Source organism: Ctenopharyngodon idella, chromosome 24, assembly GCF_019924925.1.
Source record: "Ctenopharyngodon idella isolate HZGC_01 chromosome 24, HZGC01, whole genome shotgun sequence".
NCBI classification, from domain to species: domain Eukaryota; kingdom Metazoa; phylum Chordata; class Actinopteri; order Cypriniformes; family Xenocyprididae; genus Ctenopharyngodon; species Ctenopharyngodon idella.
In genome coordinates this window covers 24,246,521-24,263,517 of record NC_067243.1, presented here as the reverse complement: position 1 = coordinate 24,263,517, position 16,997 = coordinate 24,246,521, and the positions used below count along the sequence as shown (strand labels likewise).

Here is a 16,997-nt window from a genome sequence, read left to right as displayed (position 1 = left end):
GAGGAGCCATGGAGCGAAGATCACTGGAGCCACCATGGGGACGACCGGAGGCGACGGAGACACCGATGATGAAGCCCACCGCAAAGCCAGAGAGCCGATGTAGTGGAGGGACTCCGAAGATCTAGGCGGCCGCAACAGAGCCGTAGTGATGACCCCCCGAGATGGTGGTAGAGATCGGGAGGGCTGAAGTCGAGCAGGAGCGACTGAGGGCAGAGGCGGAGCCTGAGGGAGGGAGGAGCTGGCCGAAGACAAAGGGGTGGAGGGCCGGAGTGTAGCGACCGGCCCGTAAGTCCGTGGGTAGGTGTAGCGATGCCCAACCCAGGTGGAGCCGACGTACTGAGGGAGTCCTGCGAGGCTGAAAGTCCGACGGTTTGAAACAAACAGTTTGAAACATGACCGACAGTCTCAGGGGGTAACAAAGGGGAAAACAAAACCTCTCCAATCAAAAAAAAAAAAAATCTTCTCCAGTGCGGTGGCCGAACACTCACTCTCAGTGGTGGGGGTTTGGGCGGGGCTCGCTTCCATCCCGTCGAACTCCACCAAGACTCCCTCAGCGATGATAGAGGCAGCCGGCTCACACACCTGGTCAGGCACGCGTTGCTCAGGCTTCATGGCGATGTTCAGCTCGGTCGCTCCTGTGTGCGCTGGCGTGTACGTTGCGGCGGAGTGGCTCTCGTTGCCTGCGGTGGGCTCAGGCTGTCGATCCTCGCAGTCGGGGTGTTGTTGGCTGGGCACTGGGTAGCTAGTGGGGCTGGTGTCGTCGTCGATGATGTTAACTGTGAGCGGCGAATCACAGGACACCAGTACCCACTCGACGTAATCCATGAAGCTCCCTCGAGGCCCCTCCCCGGACAGCAGCACTTTGGTGGCGGTGTTCAGGCCGGCATATAGAAAGCTGCAGAGGCTGCTGTCCGGGAAAGTAGTAGATGGCACAAGATGGAGGAAATCCTCTAGATGTGCCTCGAGGGAGCGGGCCTTCTGCTCAAGGCAAATCAGTTGAACTGAACAAAAAGAGTCCATAGTGCAGAAAAAACAAAAAACACAAACTCGCCAAAAACACGGAACAAACGAAACAAAACAATGACGACAAATCACGCCGCAACTGTTTAGGTCGGGTCTTCTGTTATGTAATGGCGGTTGAGCAAACACACGACGAGGTAGAGTAAAGTAAAATAAGTCTTTACTTGATAATCCACAGGGAGAAACACAGAATTCAGAGCAGAACAAACACCAACACATTACATCCATAAACGAGACCCGACAAAGAACTGAAGACAAACAGGAACTTAAATACACTGACTGATTAACACAAATAACGAACAGCTGTGATTAATGTGATTAATGTCCATGGTAACTGAGAGTTCATGTGATGTGATCATGTGACAATAAATGTTCTCAATGAGTATCTTAGCATAGTATAGTAGTATATAATATAGCTTTATGTTGTATAATATTAAATTAAAGATGAGGCAGAGGCAGGTTCAGAGAGTGAGGGAAGAGCCCACTGAGCATCAGCCAAATCAGACAGGTACAGGTAAGACTGTTAAACTGGCTGACAGTAAAATAGAGTGTGTTCAAGAAAGATAGACATTAAATTATTTGAATGGAAGAGTAATTACAACAACATGAACTGAATTAGCACTAAGTCTAACAATTGTATTTACAATATGATTGTAAAAGGTTTGTTATTCATTCTCTATATTAAGATGATACTGCCTCAGAGTCAACTCAAAAGAGTCAAAGAAGTGAAGGTCTAGCATGTGCTGTCTTCTCATTTAATTGGATATTTGTAACAACTGGATAATTTGTACAAGCACCCCACCCCCCACCCTCCTTAGTGCCCCTTTTTTGGTTTGAGCCACTGCCCCTCAAAATGTCTGTGCACAGCCCTGGTAACAGGGTTGAATGATTGATTTTGAGAAATGCATTCAACAAAAAATGTGTTAAAACTGAGAAAATTAAAACTTTAATTGAAGATATAATGTCACTTCTGAAATCACATAGCCACGTTGCCTCAATTTATGGCCTGCTATGCTCTTCTCAGCTCCCTCCTCTTTTTGCACTCAAGGAAACCTGGGAGAGAGAACTAGGACTGGAACTTAACGAGGAGCTGTGGAATAATGCTCTAGCTAAAATTAATCTGTCTGTATTTGTGCCCATTTGAATCTTATTCAGTTCAAAGTTGTTCACAGAATTCATTCACCAATGCAAAATTGAAGAAACTTTCTTTAACAGAAGATGATAGGCGCAATAGATGTTCACTATCCCCAGCAGATCATACTCACACATACATAACTGTCCTAAATTATATTCATTCTGGTCTTCTTTTTTTGCCCAATAATTGCAATTTTTGGAGTACCCCCTATTGATGGCTTGTATAATAAGCGCCATGCTGATATTATTGCTTTTGCTTCATTGTAGCCAGAGGACAAATATTGTTTCATTGGAAATCCTCATTTTATAAAATGTGGAACCTTGTCCTTTCCTTTGTTGTAAGTGAGATATTACATATAAATATTACATTTTTGATCATTAAAATGAGAAATAGTTCAAAAAGAAAAATCAACATTTTACAGGGGTCATTTAAAAAGTTTCAAATTAGCCATTGTTTAAACCAGTTTGTACTCAATTAGAGGACAGTGCCTCATGTCTCTATGATCTGAACACAACATGGTTGTAATACTATGACTGCAAGTCTGATTTGTGCATGTTTCATTATGCAAGTGTTGAATTATATGAAGAGTGTATTCTTAGGGTTTTTTGTTTTAATGAACTGTTTCCCTCTGTTCAAGGCCTCAAGTCTTCCCATGTCAATTATAATCGTTGGAGTCGGGCCAGCCGAATTTGACGGTAAGATGAGAGAGATGTGTGTGTCTTTGAGATTATGTGAAGATGTGATATGATATCAGTCCAGTCCATCAGAGACTCAGCAGACCAGATCAGATCAAATGAGAAACCTGTTTCACACATGTTTCAGTCAGACCAATCAGACATTTTTCGAAATGTCATTAGTAGCATATGTACTATAAGAGTTTTGAAATTTTCATTGGTTTATCAGTTCATTCCTTAACTAACACTGCACCTCTCCTTTCAAATGTGTGATCTAGTAACTTTTGTTTAAACTTTTCTCTCTGCCTATTGTGGATTTTTTAATTTCTTATTATTAGGGCCCGAGCACTGATGGTGTGAGTACCCTATTGTAATTGCTCGGCCAATTCTTCTTCTTCTCCGAAATGAATCACATATTTGAGGGCCTAAACATGCTTGAAAACTCATTAAACTTTGCACACGCATCAGAAGTGATCTGATATCATCTAGAAGTCATTTGATATGGGTTTCAGAATTAGGTGTGGCAAAATGGCTCGATAGCGCTACCTACAAAATTTCAATTAAGCGCCCTTTGTGCTACGTTTCACGTACAGTTACGAAATTCGGTAGACACATGTAACCGCCCAATACCTACAAAAAAGCCCAGGGTTCAAAATCTGTAACCCCAACAGGAAGTGAGATATTTTGAGTTTTCTCTGCAAAATTTTGGCAGTTTTTGCCATTTCCACACGTTGTACTTTAACGAACTCCTCCTAGAGCTTTAATCAGATCAACATCATATTTGGTTAGACTAAAGGCCTTTGCGACGTTAAATTGCAAAGATGTAGAGTTTTCGCTGAAGGGTGTGTCCGTGGTGTCCTGACAAAGTTTAATGTTTCGCCATGAAACAGGAAGTTGTTGTAACTCGGGCATCCAATGTCTGATCTGCCCCAAACTTCACATGTTTTATTAGAGTCCTGGCCTGAAGATATCTACATGGCAATATTTAGTTACAGTCATAGCGTCACCTGCAGGCAACAGGAAATGACATGTTTTATACTGTGATTAACTCCTCGTAGAAATTTAACCAGATCAACATCATATATGTTCAGTCTAATCTTAAGACTTTAATGATGTTAAATTGCGAAGATCTAGAGTTTTCGCTGAAGTGCGTGGCCGTGGTGGACTGACAAAGTCTGATGTTTCGCCATGAAAGAGGAAGCTGTTGTAATTCAGGCATACAATGTCCGATGTGCCCCAAACTTGGCCTAAAGACATCTATATGCCAATATTCAGTTAGTCATAGCGCCACCTGCTGGCAACAGGAAATGGTATGCTTTACACCATAATTCGCTCCCAGAAACACATTTAAACATGCCATAAAGTACCAAACATACTAGAAACACGTTAAATCATGCAACACTTGGCTAAGTGCTAATGTATGCGATTAACGCCACGAAACAGGAAGTTGTTGTAACTCAGGCATACAATGTCCGATTTGCTCCAATCTTCAAATGTTTGATAATAGTCCTGGCATGAAGACATCTACATGGCAATATTCAGTTACAGTCAAAGCGCCACCTGTTGGCAGAAAGAAAGTGTGGCACTTTGAAATGACTTGGCCATAATTCTCCTGTATTTACTCGCTTACATGCATGTCGCCCACTGTTCACTGTTTTCTTAAGGCCAACGGGTGGCGGTGAGCCTGGGTGCGAGGGCCCTTTCATCGCTGCTTGCAGCTTTAATTTGTATTGTAATAGCGCAATTCAATAAGAATGATTTGCATTCACTGATATTGTTGTTTATGTGCCATGACCTCTGTAGACACATCCCTTTTAATACCACCAACTTTTTGTGGACAATAACAGGGCAACAATACGCAAATAGCCTTAATATACGATTACATTTTGGAGCATTTTTGGAATGTTTTCCAATATGTATGTAAACAAATCAACTGCAGTATCTCCATAAAAGAAAATAGAATAGTTTGGATAGTTTGTTCTAAGTTCTAATGGAGCTGTATTCAAGTGGGGATGCTGTGAATTGGAACAGTTTCTCTGCTTTTGGTCACATGACAGGGTGTTACTCTCACAATCCCTTGCATTCCTCCTCTATGTTCTTGTAATGCACCACCCCCAGTGAAATCAGAGGGTTAGTGGTGTTCTCAAACATAGCTAAACATAAGTGAGAAAAATCCAGATTTCCAGTAAATAGTGCCTTTACATCACACATTAACAAAAATACACCTTGGTCTCTGATGGGCTCGCAATTTGCATAGTGTTTGATACAATTTTTCCTTTAATGAAGATAAAACCTCATTTATATGCAGCTCCCAGTGTTCTCGTTATCTCACAGCAGTCATGATCTGCTCTTTGAACTCATTTCATAGCTGATGCAGCATTAAAGGATGTATTTGAACTCCAATATGAAATCCAATGATAGCACACTTCACTATAACAGTCTGAGCTGAGTGGAAGCACCACATGATCGTATTTCCTGTGGCATTTTCTTCCATTTGACAGAGATGATTGAACTAGATGGAGATGAGGTCAGGATATCATCCAGGGGTCGCTTTGCGGAGAGAGACATTGTGCAGGTGAGCTTTCCAGCCCTGTATCTCATGTTTCTATGGACCAAAATAGTAATGTAATACTCCAAAATTCCAGATGATTTTTAACCTAATGGGCCCTATATCATACACCCGGCGCAATGTGACGCCAGGTGCGACGCAAGTGTTTTTTGCTAGTTTCAGCCTGACGCAGTTATCATTTTCATGTCCAGCACCACGTTGTTTAAATAGCAAATGCACTCGCGCCCATCTGTTCGCCCATGGGCGTGCTGGTCTGAAAACGATGTGTGTTCAGGCGCATTGTTGGCGTGCTGCTATTTTGAGGCAACTGAAAACGACTGACCAACAAAAACCTGGTCTAAAGTAAATGGTGCAGTATTTTTTTTTTTTTTAGGCCTATTTAAAGGGCGCGTTAGTAATATGCGCCTATAGGCGGGTGCACAACACGTGTACACTCTGCTTATTACACGCACAGGGATGCACAGCAACACACAAACATTTTTAAATATTAAAAATAAAAGGATTCCTCTATGGAGAAGCATTCAGTTCTGCAAATTCCGCCATTTAAATAGCAAATCTGCCATGGTGCGTGCGCAACTGGTTTTAAAAGGTAATGGGAGATGAGACTCTGATTGGTTTATTGCATGTTAAGCCCAAAACACACCCATGACTCATTAAGAGACAAGGTACAACCCTTTTGGACCATGTGTCTGGCTCGCCGACCATTTTTTCTGTCATTAAACTAGCAAAAGTGGATTCGGACACGCCCTAAGTGCACCTGCGCCATGCGCTTCAGACTATGCGTGTAGATCATTAAAATAGGGCCCAATATCTTACAGCATTTGAAGCATTGTGTCAATGACCACTGACAGTATTTTTGACTCATCTCAGTTTGTGTGGTAAAAGCAAACAGGAAACATGTTTACAGTAAATGCACTTACAATGGAAGCCTAGCAGGCAAGTGTACAGAACTGAAAATACATGTATAAATTATAAGTATCACATTTTTGTGAGGTTTAACCATCATCCTTAAACATTACATGTATTGGCGTGAGACTGCTGTGAGGTTAACCCAGTTACTTTTTACTTGCTTTCCATAAGAATACCAGGAATTTTTTGACATCTTTTTTCTTGGTTTCCAAGTTCTAAGTTAGCATGAAATGACATTCGCAACCAAGTCTACTGCCATAATGTGAATGAATATTATGGAAAAACAAAAAAAATGGGTGGGACTTGACATTATTCATGGACGATTCAGTGGATGGTAAATGGTTAAAGGGGAGGGATTTAAAAATAAACTGGCATGGTGACATCAACTGACAAGAAAAGTTGTTTCAGAAGCAAAGTTATAACATTTTGATGAAAGATTGAAGACCAACTTTTTTTTTTCTTCTTTAGAAATACAGTAATGTGTGCTCATGAATTATGCACAATGAAAATGTGTATTAAAGGGATAGATCATCATTTACTCACCCTGGTGTTGTTCTAATGCCGTATGCCGCTTCTTTCTTTTTCGGACCACAAAAGGTGAAATTTTAAAAAAAGTCCCACTTGTGCTCGTCCATATAATGGCAGTGAATAGTGACCATCATCCAGCTTTAAAAATGCAAAAGTATCACAGAACGGTCCCATGTGACACGTGTCATATATTCCATGTGCTCTGGGGGTATACGACAGGTTTTAGTAAAAAACAAATCGAAATTTATTGTATTATTTAGCAAAAATACTAATCTTGGCTGTTGGTCTTCTGTGCTCGACTGTGCGTTCATGAGACTATTAGCGGCACAGTTCACTCCGACTCACCAAGAAAAACACACAAGTTGTGAGAAATCAAGATTAATAAAAATGCAACATGAAATTACAATGCCTAGAGATCCCAAAAAAGTATCCGTGTACTTTCTTCACTGAGTTGAACATCTCCAGACCAGAACTCTGGTTATCAGATGATAATCAGAATGACCGTTGATAGATGTCAACGCAATAACTTCCAGTTGCAATGAACAAAACGGATATATTCACCTCAGAGAAGAAAGTACATGGATTGTATTTCATGTCGCATTTTTCTTAGTCTTGATTTCTCACAACTTGTGTGCTTCTTCTGGATGAGTTGGAGTGAACTGCGGCGCTAGTCGAGAACAGAAGACCAATGGCCAAGATCAGGATTTTCATTAAATAATAATGAAATACAATTAAATTAGTTTGTTTTTTACCAAACCTTATCATATATACCCAGGATATGCAACACGTCACATGGGACCATTCTGTGATACTTTTGCATCTTTTTTAAAAAGCTTGATGCTGGTCACTATTCACTGCCAGTGCCATTTTATAGACGAGCGCAAGCGGGACATTTTTAAAATATTCTCTTTTTGTGGTTTGAAAAAGAAAGAAGAGCATACGGCATTAGAAGAACACCAGGGAGAGTAATTGATGACTTACTGGGACTAAATGGGAGGATTTTTGCATAATTCAGACTTTATTGCAAAATTGGATTAAAAAAAAAAAACTTATTTATTTTGGAGATAACTGGACAATAACTTTTGGAGATGAGGTCATGAGACAACATATCATATTAAAAGGGTAACAAACATTACTGCTTTTAAATGCTTACTGCCCTTGTGAAAAAGAAGTACACTTTAGCACACTTTTAAAAAGAAATAATATAAGGATTTACTTATATGAAAACTAAATGTAATGTTTTGGACACTTAATTGCAATTAAATGAAAATGTATTATACACTCTTAAGACAAATGGTTCTAAACAGTACCAAATTAGGGTTCTTCAGCTTGTAACAATAGCAGAACCCTTTTTGGTGCTAAATAAAATGCTTTTTATAAGGTTCCATAAAGAACCATGCTTTAAAAGAGTGCTATATAGGACCTCAATAGTGTGGTAAATAATGGGCCTGGTCTTGGTCTTGTAGCCTAGTTATGTAATAAAATATAATTATAATTGATAATTTATATTTGATGCAATTAGCTGAACTTTAGAGTGCTTTTTGAGCCATTTAAGTAGGATATAAGGACATCTTTATATGTAATAATAATTTAATAATTACATCTCTTCTACTGTCTTTGAAACATGGCTAAAGCATTTGAGGTAAAATACGATATACTTTGTCATTTCTATTGAAACTTTTATCTCATCTATTTAAGTATATTTGTAATGTAGTTGCAATTTAGTACATTTAAATGTAATATCAAATAATACACTACATATAAAATTGTAATCAAGCACTTTACATGTGCTTTAGTTTAAATATACTACATATTAAATACAATTAAGCACACCTCTTTTTTTTAGAGGGTATTCACATAGATTTCCATTAGATGTCATTTATGCTTATTTTTACGAACTAAAGGATGTCAAAATGATTTTCTGTAGTTATCAACAGCATATTCCTCCTAAATCTCTGTCTGATTCCTCCTCAGTTTGTTCCTTTCCGAGACTACATTGATCGCAGAGGGAATCACATTCTCAGCATGGCCCGTCTGGCCAAGGACGTTCTTGCGGAAATCCCAGATCAGTTCCTCCAGTACATGAGGTGCAGAGGCATCAAACCTCAGCACTCGTCCCACTCCACCTCCTCCAAGCCCCCGTCGACACTCGTCCACCCCGTCCACCCACTGCAGACACAGATCTGATTGAGCGCACAAAACATATGTCCTCTCTTTGGTTCACTGTCACTCTCAGGATCACACACGGCCTGTCTGAGTGAAACGCAGCTCTTGCACATGCTGACTTTCAGTATGTAGGGTGACGTTAGGGAACTTTACGCCCAGCATTGTCCTTTGTCAGGCGTACTTAGGTTTCAGAAGGTGTTTTAGACTGTTTTAAAGTATCGCGTGGCCTCTTCAGTCAGTCAAACATCAGATATGACTCCACAGTCTCTGTCTCACATCCTGTTCTTGTGTCTGACAAACTTCAGCAGACGTTTACAACTGTACCGTTTTTTACAAATAGATGTTTTTTGTACCTCATGAAAACTCTGAGCTGCTTAACAACGGAATTTACTCATTTTATTACATGACGTTGTAAATAGAGCAAGTGTGATTTTAGAAAAAGCATGAATCCACACTTGGTACAAAACCGAAAGAAACTTTCACCCAGTTGTGCGAGGCCTTGGTTTTCATTTTACTGTACAGTATTCGCTTAAAATTATTTTACTATTTCTGTATTCCATATTCTTGGTCATTTGACAGCCTCAAACTGTAAAGAATTTGTGCTTAGCTTTCGTGGAACTAGCACAGCACAGAGATTTAACAGGAAAAGCCTTACTCTGCGTTAAAGGAACAGTTCAGCCGAAATGAAAATTGTGTCATTATTTACTCACCCCCAAGTCATTCCAAACAAGATATGAGATTTATTTTATTTACACATTTTCACAGTGATCTTAATTTCTACATTTAATCAAATGCTGTATTACACTAACGTCAGTCATTGAGTGATTCCGCAAAATGTAGTTTATGATCATGGAAAGAGAAATATTTAACTGAGAAGGTTAGTTTATGGTTATTTAAAAAAGCATTAGAGAATGTTCAAAATAACCATTATATTCTGTGTAAGTTCTCATTAGATTATCAAAAACTATTAGCAACATTCTGGCAACATTAGTTTATGGTTATATAAATGAACCCTAAAAAACTATATATATATATATATAAATAAATAAATGAAGAACATTTTAAGTTTGGGTCATTCCTAGTTTGGTGGATTTTATGTCCCCATGAAACCATAATTTTAAAACAAAACTTTTTGAAGCACAAATTCCCATGTCCCCAATCATGTTTTCTAAATAAAGGTTTCATATATATTTCTAAATTAGTAATTGAATATTAGTATGTTCATTTACTTACTCTCTTTGAAGTAAAATACAATTTATTGCGATAGTTTTTATTTTATGTGTAAAATCATTAAATTAGTTTATGTCCCTCAGACTCTAGTCTACCCTGTTACATTGGTGCTACTTACTCTTTAAAATCTTAAGTGTATGCCCTAAATCACATGACTTGCTAGAAGTGACATAATTTCCTTGTAGGGAGAACAAGAACAAAGTAAAAATCAGTTATAAACCTTTCTCTCTTTTCCTCATTTTTAGAAGACTTATCCAATAGCGTAAAACATAACATGTCCACCCTGTTGTGCCAATTTATACTGGACTTGAAATTGTTTATTTTTTAAATAAATTATATATACAGGTGCTGGTCATATAATTAGAATATCATCAAAAAGTTCATTTTTTTATTATAAATATTTTTAAAAATGAAACTTTCATATATTCTAGATTCCCTACATGTAAAGTAAAACATTTCAAAAGTTTTTTTTTTAATTTTGATGATTAGAGCGTACAGCTCATGAAAGTCCAAAATCCAGTATTTCAAAATATTAGAATATTTCCTAAGATCAATTAAAAAATGGATTTGCAAAACAGAAAAGTTCAAGTTCTTTAAAGTATGTTCTTTTGTGCACTCAATACTTGATCGGCAGGACATATTACAGCAAATGACTTGCTCCTAGCACAAATTACTGCATCAGTGAAGTGTGGCATGGAAGTGATCAGCCTGTGGCACTGCTGAGGCACTATTGAGCCTTCAGATCATCTGTATATTGTTGGATCGACTGTTTCTCATCTTTCTCTTGAAAATATCCCATAGATTCAGGTCAGGCATATTGGCTGGCCAATAAAGCACAGTAATATCATGGTCAGCAAACCACTTGGAAGTGGTTTTTGCACTGTGGGCAGATGCTAAAGTCCTGCTGGAAAAGGAAATCAGCATCTCCATAAAGCTTGTCAGCAGATGGAAGCATAAAGTGCTCCAAAATCTCCTGGAAGATGGCTGCATTGACTTTGCACTTGATAAAACACAATGGACCAACACCAGCAGATGTCACAGCCCCCCCAAATCATTATTGACTTCAGAAACTTCACACTAGACTTCAAGCAGCTTGGATTCTGTGCCTCTCCAGTCTTCCTTCAGACTCTGGGACCATGATTTCAACATGAAATGCAAAATTTACTTTTATCTGAAAAGAGGACTTTCGACCACTGTTCACTGTCCAGTTCTTTTTCTCCTTAGCCCAGGTAAGATGCTTCTGACGTTGTCTCTGGTTCAGAAGTGGCTTGGTAGTCCTTTTCCTGAAGATGTCTGAGTGTGGTGACTCTTGATGCGCTGACTCCGGCTTCATTCTACTCATTGTGAAGCTCTCCCAAGTGTTTGAATCGGCTTTACTTGACAGTATTCTCAAGCTTGCGGTCATCCCTGTTGCTTGTGCACCTTTGCCTACCCAATTTCTTTCTTCCAGTCAACTTTGCATTTAATATGCTTTGATACATCACTCTGTAAACAGCCACCCCATTCAGTAATGACCTTCCGTGACCTCCTCTCTTTGTGGAGGGTGTCAATGATTGTCTCCTGGACCATTGCCAAGTCAGCAGTCTTCCCCATTAGTGTGGTTTCAAAGAACAAAAGATACCCAGAATTTATACTGTAGGGATGGTCATATAATGAAACTCAAATGTAAATATTCTAATATTTTGAGATACTGGATTTTGGACTTTCATTAGCTGTACGCTCTAATCAACAAATTAAAAAAAAAAAAACTTTTGAAATGTTTTACTTTACATGTAGGGAATCTAGAATATATGAAAGTTTCATTTTTTAAAATAATTTACAATAAAAAAATGAACTTTTTCACGATATTCTAATTATATGACCAGCACCTGTATATTAAAATTGTTCCTGAATATAAATCTTCTGCTAGCATGTTGTTCTGTCCTAGCTAAATAATGGGCTTTATTAGTTTAAAACATCAACCCTGTTATGATCCACCCTGTTACACATTATACATGTAACAGGATGGATAGAGTTCATAGAATGTGAAATTTGAAATATTTGGTCAGAATTATTAGGTGATACTAGCCTGAGCTTGACCAGTGTTTTTTTTTTTTTTTGATAGGCAAACATTTTCTCCCTCTGACAAGACTAAAAAATAACTAAATGTAAAAATAAATCAACAAAAATCAACAAAACTGTTCAGCCCAAAATCCACCAAACTCTAGGAATTACCCTTTTATTAGATTGTCCCGTCACACGTTTTGTAGCTCACAGCTCTAGTCCCCATTCAGTTCCCTTGTATGGAAAAGAGCAGCATGAACATTGTGCTAAGTGTCTCTTTTTCCACTGAAAAAATAATGTCAAATGTGTTGAGTAAATTGACATTGAGTAAATGTCTGAATTTTCAGTTTTGGGTGAACTATTCCTGTAAAGACAGAACTGTAGCTACTCTCAATATCTGTATCCAAGCACAAAAATGCAAGCACAGCCTCATACAGAAGTAGCATATGCTTTGTTTGCATTCATTAGTCTTAATTGCATACAGTTTTGAGGCACACACTGTTATTCTGGGTTCAAAGCAATGCGAATTGTTCATTGGGTCATTCTACAATTGTGGTGGCAGATGCTTTAGCTTTTGGACAACAAAATGCCAACTGCTACACACTTCCTATAGAAAACCATTTTAGAAAATTATAGAAAATTATTTAAAATTAAAATTCAACTGTAACTTGTGAAAAAATGAGAAAAATGGAGAAATACCAAATTATTAGTGACATTTTAAATAGACTAGTTAAATGGTTTTACTCTGTCATGATGATAATAATAAGATCAATGCTTGTATTTTTAATGCATATTGTAATATAATTCATCATGAAATGTCAGTGGCATTACTGCCAATAATTTTAATGGTTCCTATTACCTTTTTGTTCAATTATTTTTCCGGAAGTATGTGACTTTTATTTAGTTTAAAATATTTTAAAATTGAATAAATATTTAATATCAAACTTAACTGAAAAAGAATTAACATTAAGATTGCATGGCATGTTTAAAAGCACTACATGTAAGAATTTTCATGTAGCCTATCAATCACTTTTTTTATTGCCAATGCATGAACAGCTTGTAACGAAACTTAAAAAACAAGACCTTGCCCATTGTCTACTGCCTGTATACTGATCTAACTTCTTAACTGATCGAAATCGGGTCTCCATCTGGACCCTACACCATCCACAGCGAAGTTCTTTTTCGTTCTTCGTTTAGGAATAAAATGAAGATATACTGTTATCGAACATCTGACGCCACCCACACTGCTGAGAGCGGCATTTAGATGAATATGTAAATATGTGCTGTGCGCTTTCCTCTCAGTAACAAAATAAACACAACAAAAATGAGAAAACAGCAAGCTTTTTTATATAGAAAGCATAAGCATCTGATCATAGGAACATGGGTATGTTAGCACAAGCTCTGAAAATTAGCATTTCAATAAAGTCACGTCACGTTTATTTATATGGCATTTTAATCAATAGATTGCTTAAAAGCAAGCAGCTTTACAATATCAAACATGAAAAAGTGTCAGTGCCTCATTTCATCAGAAGCAAACTTCATTTTCTACTATGAATCAGCTATCCAGTGTGTTCATGTTTTCACCTGTGGAGATCTTAGCTCGACGGACTCAACAGATAAAATGAGCCAGAGAAAAGTTCTGTGTGAAAGAAGGCGAAGCATCAGCACACACCTCCAATTACGTTATCATCACAGACCAATGGTAGTATGAAGGTGTTTTGCAGCTGGAGTGAACTTTTCCCGAGAGTTTGCTTTGGAAAGCCATTTCGAACTCCCAAAACGAACTTCGTTTTGGCCTGATTTTGTTTGAAATGACGTCACATCAGTTCGTTCTTCGATTCCATGAAGTATATCGGGGCCTTTACACACGCTCTGGAGACCCTCTCTTCAGATGCTTTCTTAACTGCGGTTTTCTCATTGCTGTCTTGTATGTTTATTTTGTTATTGAGAGGAAAGACATAATCATCTTAATGTCACTCTCAGCAGCGTGGACGGCGTCGGCATGTTTGTTAACAGTATATCACTGCAAAGATATTTCCGACTTCTTTTTACTTTTAAGTGAAGAACGAAAAAGAACTTCGCCCTGCCGGGGCCTTCAATCACGTTCAGTCTCTTGTACATTATGAGCAATAAGTTGCTCACTGCAGTTCACTTAATGGCCACCGGTGTCGCTAATAACAAGGGTTTCTGAATTCTACATTTAATGTAGAATTGATGAGATGGAAATGACATCACAATTGTAGAATGACCCAATTAAATGGCATCAGAAAATTCTCTTTAAAATATCACATGGATCATCAAGAAAGAAGTTATATAAAAATGTTCTGTTCTCAACCAAACAATGTTCAGTGACGCCTGGTCAAACTGCCTTTAATGAAAATAAAAAGCTACCGACAGCACTTACCGTGACTCTCGAGATCAAGAGCTCAGATGTGCTCCTTCTGCTCAAAACCCTTCGTATTTCAGCAAGAAAATACACTAGCCAGCCTTTACCCCAGCAACCCTGGGAAAAAAATATCTCAAACACAGGCACAGAGCTCTGAATTCATTTATTTAATATGACAGTATGTCAACTTCAAACTCACACCCACTCACGCTGCATCTATGCTGTATTATCTATATAAATCATGCAGAAAACACACATCAAATTTTAACCATATATGGGATGGGAATGTTTTTCCATATGGTTAGGATTCAGGCACTGTCACTGCACCCTTCCTCATTTATGCTCAATTTATATTTAAAATGATTACAAATTTAACAACTTCTGTAGATTATTTGTACATTGACCATGTCTTACTGACGTTATAATTTCAGCTTGATAATAATGAATGAGAAATTTGCTGATTAGCTAAATAATTTGAGATGAACAATAGAACAACTTCCTGTCCATTTCTTGGTTTTAAAAAGAATTCTGTCTTTGACTGCATGGCTAATGAATTGTTTACAAGTAACAGATATTGTGCGTTTAATCTCAGGTGTGACGACTCTTATTTGTCAAAGTGGTAACAGGTGCCAATGTTGCTTAGTTAGGACCAGTTTACCTGCTCATTACGCACCTCAAAGGGTTAGAGCTTGTGTTAGATATAATTATTTTACTTTGGTATACAGCACTGGCTGGACAGCATGAATTTAGATCATAAAATCATATGAATTTAGATGGGGTAATAGAAGTCCCAGAATCATATAAACATATATTGTTTACCTTTGTTAATTATGAAATCACTGTTTAATATTGCCTGCATCATGTTTGCATGAGCAGTGTTTTAAAAAGAAATAAACTTATTTTGTAGATTGTTTGTTTTAGAAATGAAGTTTGCCTTAATAGACCATTTATTTGTGTTATGCCAAATTTACTATATTCTATTGTATTTTTCAATTTATTTTTAATTTTTTTAAACACTCTTCATGTGAATGACTCGAGGTTCAAAGCGGTTTGGTTTGTTTTGTGAATGAGACGCATGCAGGTGCTGTTAAACCAGTGTAGTTTGGCATCAAATGCACTCACAAATAAGTAAATTGTAGCACTTTTCAATGGAAGAACTTACTGTATTGTCAAAAGCAGGCAATATCCAAAACAAAAAGGCCCAAATTCACAAGGTATTGTATAAAGAATGATTTGCTATGACTAACCAGAGAAAGATTTGGTAAACTCTGAATATCAACATGTTTTCATGTTATATGAGGAAAGACATGCTGTAATGACTATGACTATTAATGAAATGATGCCCCTTTCTTATTTCATAAATAAACATTCAAATGAAACACTTGATGATACTGTGTCATTTTTCTGTGTATTGACTCCAATGAGTTACATTTTTACATTTTCACAGTCTTGTATCTTCATTAGACAAAGTCAACATTTGCATTTTTAAACATGAGAGCAACATTACAGCTTGAAGAAACAAAGGCAGGTTTGATATATCTTCACATAAAGAATATGATAAAATTTCCACAGGAAAGCATGATGTTTTTATTTAATGCAGCAAGCCTCCTACAGATCCTGTACTGCCCTCTACTGTTCATACAGAGACTTGCATCATTATTGCTAGTTTCATTATTTTGTAAACTAAAGAGCCTACTGATAATGCTTCATTCTACAATGACTATTATTCAATTATATAAATATCAATAAATCAATATGTGGCACAATGACAGTTATTAATAAAACTAATGGAGGAATGTATGTAAAGCCAACTGATGACTTGACAAACCCTTGTGAAAAAGAAGTACACTTAGGGGCCGTTTACACGGAAAACGGAAAACTACGCATTTTGGCAGTTCATTTACACAACAACATCAATTTGGGGGCCTGAAAATGCAAACATTTGAAAATGGGATTCAAATAAAGTGCAAGTTTTTGAAAACGATACCGCTTCTCAGTGTAAACTACAAAAATGTGAATTTGTGAAAACGGTGATGTCATGCGCATGTGTATTACATGTTCAGTCAAAATAAATAAATATATAAAATCAGGATTAGCAGCATCTTCCGTTATTGCATAAAATAAATTATTACAGTTTTAAAACCAGGATTATCTAAAACTGAGAGTGAAGTAAGCAATTTAACCCCCACATGTATAAAAATATACTTTTTTAATAATACAAATGAAATAATTTTTTTAATTATTATTTACTTCTCAACTATACGTTTATGCTGTGTTTTTGGGGATATTTACCTACACAGTAAAACCTCCAGTGTTAAATGAACACTGTTAGTGTTA

General features: G+C 37.4%; 1 protein-coding gene across 5 annotated transcripts in view; it reads left to right on the top strand.

Annotated features, from left to right (window-relative positions):
• cpne8 (copine VIII) overlaps window positions 1-16,044 on the top strand; it is a 70,417-nt gene extending 54,373 nt beyond the window's left edge. For 4 of the 5 annotated variants that reach the window (XM_051884777.1, XM_051884781.1, XM_051884779.1 and 1 more), the window contains 3 exons: window positions 2,793-2,850; window positions 5,331-5,404; window positions 8,810-16,044. In XM_051884777.1, the coding sequence (XP_051740737.1) occupies window positions 2,793-2,850; window positions 5,331-5,404; window positions 8,810-9,022 (345 nt within the window). In that variant the 3' untranslated portion in view covers window positions 9,023-16,044. The remainder of the gene's footprint in view (window positions 1-2,792; window positions 2,851-5,330; window positions 5,405-8,809) is intronic. The other variant, XR_007928387.1, reaches the window with a different exon arrangement.
• Window positions 16,045-16,997: the final 953 nt, after the last annotated feature.